The 8,356-nt window shown below is 45.1% G+C and overlaps 1 protein-coding gene across 1 annotated transcript; it reads left to right on the forward strand.

The window, feature by feature from the left end:
* The first annotated feature begins 6,378 nt into the window (after positions 1-6,378).
* On the forward strand, positions 6,379-7,583 carry LOC129622541 (macrophage-capping protein-like). The gene has a single exon (XM_055539164.1). It carries the CDS (start codon positions 6,433-6,435, stop codon positions 7,477-7,479), a length of 1,047 nt encoding a protein of 348 aa, XP_055395139.1. The 5' UTR covers positions 6,379-6,432; the 3' UTR covers positions 7,480-7,583.
* The last annotated feature ends 773 nt before the right edge of the window (positions 7,584-8,356 follow it).

The following is an 8,356-nucleotide window of genomic DNA, read 5'->3' on the forward strand; positions in this document are numbered from 1 at the left end:
AACAGAATGCAATGGGATATTACAGAGGAGAAAAATGAATGAACCATAGCCTCATTCACCAACATGAATTAATCTGTATTCATGCTATAAATCTAAATAATAATGTTGCATGAAAAAGGGAGGCCACAGACTACTGCAAACAAAATCAATCAAATCATTTAAAGTTCAAAAACAGCAAAGCAGGAAAACCATTTCTTACATAAGAAAAACAAGAGACTGATTAACACAAGGTTCAGGATTGCTATTTCCTTTCAAGGTGGCAGAGCTGAAAGTAAACAGAAGAACTCAGAAGGGCAGACAGAGGATTTCTAAACTCCGGGTCATGTCCTGTCTCTTAATCTGGGTAGCTGGTACATGGTTTCCAATTTATTATCACTAACTAATCTTCACACACACTTTTTATTTTCTTTATTATAAATTATGTATTTCATCCAAAAATAAAATGCTCCACAAAAAAATGAAAAATGATTTTAAACTGAAAATTCTGAGGTGTAGTTATGACAAGGTCAGGTCTACCGGTGATTGACTTAACAACAAGCATTCTCTCATCACCAGCTCCATTCCAGGCATTGTGTTGTGCACTAGAGACATAGAGATGAATAGGTTTGTCCTCAGAGTTCCTAGAAGAGACTGATACCTACATGAGTGTAACCTCAGAGGGCAGAATAAGATACAGAGTTTGTGAAGCCACAGAAAATGGTTTAGAAAGACAGCTTAGCATCATTGCAATATCCTGTAACCAATAAGAAAAGAGGCAACTCAGAGTTTTGCAAAAGGGGTGCCAGGATCAGAGTCTTTTCTTGGGATATCTAATGGGGCAAAATATGCTGAATGCCTTGCAGCGGGCAGAGACCAGGGACAGGAAGCAGAAGTCTATAGACACTAGAGTAAGAGCCCAGCCTGAACCAGGACAGTGAAATCAGGATGGAGAAACAGGAGATGTTGACGTGTATATGGCAATGGAGGCAGGAAGAGCATTGTTGAGAGACAGGGACAGTTGTCTGTCAAAAAGATGGAGAAGTCAAAGATGACCCTAAGAGAGGTCCAGCCCAGATGATGGGAGGATGGAAGGAGAATGGAGGTGGAGAAACACAAGCCAAGGAGAGGTTGCAGGGGCCAGGGAAGGAAGGGAAGAGAGCCTAGAGAGTTCACGGTCAGGAAATGCACAGGCAAAGGTCAGGGTGGGCATCCCAAGAAAGACCTCCTGTAGGAAGTAGGGAAATGTACGTCAATTCCTAACTCCTCTCACTCCCAGTGATTTTTCCCCCTTTGGGTCAGATGATTCTCTGCAGCTTCATGATCATCCATTTGCTGACCTGCCTGATAGATTTTGAGAAAGAAATTCCTACCCATATCAGACCAATTCCCATTTGCCTCTTTCCCACAGTTAAGTAGGGTCTGCAGTGAAATGTACACTTTTCATCAAGGTTCACCTGTGGACCATGGGCTGCACCCACATGGTAGAAGAAGCCTTAATTCCAAACTTGGAAGCTGACCAACTTTGGTTTGGACCTCCATTTCTTTCTAGCTCTGTGACACTGCACAGTCCACTCAGTCTTTTTGAGCCTCAAATTCTCTCATCTCTGTAATGTCGACAGGAGCTTCCCAGGTGGCTGAGTGGTAAAGAATCCGCCTGCAATGCAGGAGATGCGGGTTCAATCCCTGGGTTGGGAAGATCCCCTGGAGAAAGAAATGGCAACCCACTCCAGTGTTCTTGCTTAGGAAATCCCACGGTCAGAGGACCCTGGCGGACTACAGTCCATGGGGTCAGAAAAGAGTCGGACATGACTTAGTGACTAAACAGCAACAAAGGTAATGTCGACAAAAATACATGCACCAGTTGTTTCACAGAGCCATCAAGTAAGGAGACAGGAGAGAACTTTCCTGTATGTAATGAGAACCTTTGCTAAGAGCAGGATATGCAAGGGATCAGAAGCACCGGTCACCACAATGAGGAAATAAAAACAGAAAACCAACTGCATGAACTTTTCCCTATTTCATCTGCTGTTCTGGTTTTTTTCAATACTTCCAATGTGTGAGCTTCTAAAACCCATCTTGGGTTCTGGATGGAAGTGATACAGCAAGAGATCCACAGAACATGATCAAGTTAAATGACAACCAACTAAAGGGGAAACCACACACTCTTCTTTAAAAGCGATTCCAGAAACAGCATTTTCTCAACATAAGCCCAAAAACTTAAGATGAGGGAGGGGATGCCAGAGGGAGGGGAGGAGGGAAGGGAGATGGGATGCTGCTTGCAATAAGCATTTTCCCTGCGCCTGGAGCTGTGCTAAAGATTTACACACACATTTCCCCATTTATTCTTCACCACCTAGCTCAGCTGGTAAAAGATCCATCTGCAATGCAGGAGACCCTGTTTTGATCCCTGGGTCAGGAAGATCCCCTGGAAGAGGGCACAGCAACCCACTTCAGTATTCTTGGGCTTCCCTGGTGGCTCAGTTGGTAAAGAAGCTGCCTGTAATGTGGGAGTCCTGGGTTCGATCCCCAGGTTGGGAAGATCATTTGGAGGAGGGCATAGCAACCCACTCCAGTATTCTTGCTTGGAGAATCCCCATGGACAGAGGAGCCTTGTGGGCTGCAGCCCATGGGGTCACAAAGAGTAGGACACAACTGAGCGACTAAGCACAGCACTGCTCTGCAGTGTAGGTATAATTTCCTAATTCAATAGATGAAAAAATTGAGGCTCTTCAGATGCTAAGTTGCTTAAGAGCCAGTAGTTAGGCAGAGTTAAAGTTGAGATTCAAACCCTGGTCTGAGTCAAAGCTGTTGTGCCCTTATGCCACGTGGTCTCCCAAGCTGAACCCGAACAAGCCGCCACTGAAGGATTCCACGCCCTGCGCTAATTATTTACAATTTTATCCTCAGTTCTTCCAGTTGTAGGAGGGAAGGCTTGCATGTAATTAACTTAAGGATGAGTTCTCCATAAATTATACTTCAATCTGGTTCTACATTTGAATAATTAAGTTTAAAACAGAAAGACTAATGAAACTAATGGTTACCAAATTACTAGATTTTGAAAATCATTGATTTTCTCATTTGCCTGCTAAAATTAATTGATCTCATTTACACATACAGATTGCATTTTGCTTTAGCTTTGAGAATGTTTATCTTCCAAGTTTCTCCACCAAAGTTTCAAAATACATTTGCAAAAAATGCAACTCTATTTCAATTATGCTCATTTGCATGGAAACCAAAGCGTTATTTCTCTTCCAGTTAATACTATTATGATTGTTCCTTTCATTAGAATACAATGCCCTTGTAACTTAAAGAATAAATTTTTAACCCAGCCAAGCAACTTTAAAAATACATATGGAAATGATCACTGTGCTGTAATGCAATTTCTTCTGCTAAATAAGAGAAATAAAAGCATTTTCTCCTGTTACAAAACACAAAAAACTTTACAAAATACATTTTTAACAATATCTACAACACAAAATCCTAAGATATTATAACCAAGTAATGTTGAATGTTTAAATCTCACATGATTAGCAGGCATCTCTTGGAATGATTATTAATCAGACAAAATTTCTAAGAAATGCAGAAACAAAAGGATCCAATGTCTTGCAAAAGAGCTAAAAGTCTTTTAATTCACTGGTTTTTCAAAGAGAAAGGCACCACCTACAAAACTGGTGGGTTACAAATTAGCATTTTTATATCTTATATTAGCATATATGTTTTACAATAAAATATAAGTTGAATAAAAACATTAGAAAGAGCAACTATAGTTTTGTGAAACTTTTGTGTCTGCTTTAAATTTTTCTATGGGGGTATAGAAATATGTGTTTGAGCCAATCTGTGTGTGTGCGTGTTGTGCTGTGTATCTGTGCGTGCATGTGTTTGTCTGCGCAGGGAAGGAGTGACGGCCTGTGTCATTGCCATGACATAAAAATGTACTTCTTACTGCAGATTAAGGTCAAGAAGTTCAAAAACAACTCATCTGGTGGATCCCCTTTGTACAGGAGCGTTTTGAAGGGCTGATATTTCTAAGATAATAAATAACTGGCTTCAGCAATGGATAGCGTGCATTCAAACCTTGGCAAGTAACTTCATCTCCCTACATCTCAGTCTCCTTATGTGTAAAATAGAGATAATAATAGTAATATGCCACCAGTTTGTTTTGAAGATTAAGACAAATAATATATGTAAAGTGTTTAGCACAGGGCCTGGCATATAATAAGCAATAAACATTGGCCATCTGTATTTTCCTGAAAAGCTGAAGAGCTTCTTGTCTCTGATTAAATATATCTACTTCTAGCTGTGTCCATTTCCCATCAGTCCACACACATATTGAGCCTTTCCTCACCTCCAGGCCATTTTCCAGGGGGAAAGACGAAGGAATGAAGGAAAGGGACATACGTCCATGAACCCCAGTCTTACCCTACTTTCAAAAAGTGCTGAATCACCTCAGAGTCCCTCAGGACACCTGGATCCTTCATCTATCATACTTGCTTCCTTCAGTTTACTTCCTTCAGTTTACTGCCAGAGTATGAAATGGGAAAAAAGAAAAATCATTTTAAAAGACTGTAATAACCTACAAGGGAAAAGAATCTGAAAAGGGGCATATATATATACATATATACATATATATATATATACACACACATGCACACATATGTATATCACTGAATCACTGCACTGTACACATGAAATGAACACAATATTATAAATCAACTATACTTCAATAAATATATATATAAATATTTGAAAAAAAGTAGACAGCCCAAATATTGATGATCCTAGAATAATGATGTTTAGGGGCACTAAAGCATGGAAAATGTATAAGGTACGTGCTAGAGACTAGATTGAAATATCATCTATTTAGAGGAATCTATAAGGCAAGCTAAGGGCTTTGAACTTTATGAAAGTGAAAGCTGCTCAGTCATGTCCGACTCTTTGTGACCCCATGGACTACACAGTCCATGGAATTCTCCAGGCCAGAATACTGGAGTGGGTAGCCTTTCCCTTCTCCAGGGGATCTTCCCAACCCAGGGATAGAACCCAGGTTCCCTTCATTGCAGGCAGATTCTTTACCAGCTGAACCACAAGGGAAGCCCATAGTATAATAATAAAAATGGGCAACAATTGCCAAGTTCTTACCCTGCCTGGTGTCAACTGCCTCACACACATTATCTGAACTAAACTTCATGACACCCACGAAACAGATTTTCTGGTTCTTCTCAAACCCATGGGAAATCATGGGAAAGCTAAAAAGTCAAGAGCCTGAGAAATGTCTTACATGGTGACGTTGAGATTCACATCCCAGACAGCTAACTCTGGAGCCAACATTTTTCAAGTTATCCTGCCTTCCTAGGGCCACAGGGAGCCGTCAGAGGCCGGACAAGAAGAGACCAGCATTTTCTCTGTTTTTTCTGTAAACTGAGAACATGTCAAAGCTGGGAGATTTGGAGCCTGGAAGCCCCCTGGGAGGCTGCCAGCTAATCCAACGGCACAGGCAGAGGGTGAAAAAGAAAGGAAAGATGCTGTTTTCAGGGTGGAGGACTGGAGACAGACGGGAGAGATCGGATTGATACACATCAGCAACTGTTTAAATGTGAGGCCGGGGTGACCAGCAGGGACCAAGAACAACTCTTGGGTTTCCAGCCCTCATGGATGAATGCAAAGAGCCTGCACCCCTAAATGTCACAGGAGGCAGTCTGGGAGGCTAGAGCATGAATTCCGTGTGGGGCACGTTCACTGCAGTTCAAGTGGAACAATGGGGAAGGCAAAGCAAATTTGCATACAAAGAGGCAACTGAGCACAGGAGGAGGCTGGAACCAGACTGCCTGGCAATGAATCTTTATCCTGACACTTAAAAGCCATGTGACTGAAGAAAAAGTCAGCTAATATATGTAAAACACTGCCTGACACATAGAAAGGAAGTGGGGAGTTTTAGCTATTAGTATGATTATACAACCATATGAAATAAAAAACAGGAGAGGCAAAAAGTTCCTCGGGAATCACCGCTTTCTCCTTTTCCCCCATCCCTGTACCATGTCTTAGGCGCCACTTTGAGGTGCTGGGGACAGCAGAGGAGCCAGAAGGCATTAGAGAAGAACCTACACAAAAGGGGTCCCTTCCAGGTTGTTCCTAAGGTCAGTCCCATTCCTAATCAGGCCACAGGAGCAGAACAGCCTCTACGCTCATCCTTTGTTCTTTGCTGACTCTGCCCAGGTGGGTGACCATGCTGCACTTGAAGCTGGGTCTGACTCCTTTCAGAGACTTTGTAGATGTGACTGCGTCAGCCCTGCCTTCATCAATGGGAAAACAGAACCTCCTGAACAACCAGATTTTACTGACTTATGTTCTCCATGGGAAAGGGGCAAAGGTGGAGAATTAAGTTTATTAAGAGTTTACAGGGGAGAGACATTGCCCAGAGCGAGCCAGAGGGGCGCAGACAGATCCAGAAACAGCATGTACTCACCCATCCCCCAGAGCTCTCCGTTCCCACCGACCGTGAAGCTCCCTGGCCTGCACATATGGAGGGTGGAGAAGCTGAAGCCAGTGCCTGTGGCCCCTGAGAACTACGGCATTTTCTTCTCAGGAGACTCCTACCTGGTGCTGCACAATGGCCCAGAAGAGCTCTCCCACCTGCACCTGTGGATCGGCCAGCAGTCGTCCCGGGATGAGCAGGGGGGCTGCGCCATACTGGCCGTGCACCTCAACACCCTGCTCGGAGAGCGGCCTGTGCAGCACCGAGAGTCACAGGGCAATGAGTCCGACCTCTTCATGAGCTACTTCCCCCACGGCCTCAAGTACCAGGAAGGCGGCGTGGAGTCGGCGTTTCACAAGACCTCCCCAGGAACCACCCTGGCTGCCATCAAGAAACTCTACCAGGTGAAGGGCAAGAAGAACATTCGTGCCACTGAGCGGATGCTGAGCTGGGACAGTTTCAACACAGGGGACTGCTTCATCCTGGACCTGGGCCAGAACATCTTTGCCTGGTGTGGTGCGAAGTCCAACATACTGGAGCAGAACAAGGCACGGGACCTGGCGCTGGCCATCCGGGATGGCGAGCGGCAGGGCAAGGCCCACGTGGAGATCGTCACCGATGGGGAGGAGCCTGCCAACATGATCCAGGTCTTGGGTCCCAAGCCCTCTCTGAAGGAGGGTAACCCTGAGGAAGACCTCACAGCTGACCGGACAAACGCACAGGCCGCGGCTCTGTATAAGGTCTCTGACGCCACTGGACAGATGAACCTGACCAAGCTGGCTGATTCCAGCCCCTTTGCCCTTGAGCTGCTGATACCCGATGACTGCTTTGTGCTGGACAACGGACTCTGTGGCAAGATCTACATCTGGAAGGGGCGCAAAGCTAATGAGAGGGAGCGGCAGGCGGCCCTCCAAGTGGCCGAGGACTTTATCACCCGCATGCGGTATGCCCCAAACACTCAGGTGGAGATTCTGCCCCAGGGCCGCGAGAGTGCCATCTTCAAGCAATTCTTCAAGGACTGGAAGTGAGGGCAGGCGTCTCCCTGCCCCTACCTCCTACCCACATGCTCCTCCTCTGACCTCCTGGTCAGTGCTGAGGTGCCCCTGCCCATGGTCAATAAAGGAGACCAGTACTTTTCTTGCAAAAAAAAAAAAAAAGAGTTTACAGGGGCTTCCCTAGTAGTCCAGTGGTTAAGAATCCAACTTCCAATGTAGGGCACTCGGGTTTGATCCCTGATCAGGGAACTAAGATCCCACGTGCCATGCGGCAACTGTGCACTACAACAAGAGAAGTCCACGCACTGCAGCAGCGCCCAGTGCAGCCCAAATAAAGAGTGTGAGCTGACACTGTGAAGAGCGCTTTGTACACATCGGCTCATCTATTCTTCATAGCGGACCTGTAAGGTAGGCAGTAAGGTAAAGAAACTGAGGCACACAGGGATTCAATAGCCCTTCCAAGTCTCAGAGCCAGCTGGTGGCCAATCAGGGCTCTAACCCAGGTTCCCTGAGTCCATCACTCCTTGCGGTTTGTCATCAGGGACAAGGCGAGGTCCAGAGAGCTGACTGTTGTTGTTGCTGGTTAGTCCCTAAGTTGTGTCCGTTTTTTGCAACCCCATGGACTGTAGCCCGCTAGGCTCCTCTGTCAATGGGATTTCCCAGGCAAGAATACTGGGGTGGATTGCCATTTCTTTCTCTAGGGGATCTTCCCGAACCAGGGATCAAACCTGTGTCTCCTGCATTGGCAGGTGGATTCTTTACCACTGAGCCACCAGGGAAGGCAAGAGAACTGATTAACCTATCCTGAAGTGTTATGTCACATTTCCAGCACTTTCCATAAAACAGAATGCTTCCTAAAGGGCAAAAGGCCCAGCAGACTAGTTTCCTCATACCTAAAGCACTGAACTGG

Source organism: Bubalus kerabau, chromosome 11 (assembly GCF_029407905.1).
Source record: "Bubalus kerabau isolate K-KA32 ecotype Philippines breed swamp buffalo chromosome 11, PCC_UOA_SB_1v2, whole genome shotgun sequence".
In the NCBI taxonomy this organism is placed as follows: Eukaryota; Metazoa; Chordata; class Mammalia; order Artiodactyla; family Bovidae; genus Bubalus; species Bubalus kerabau.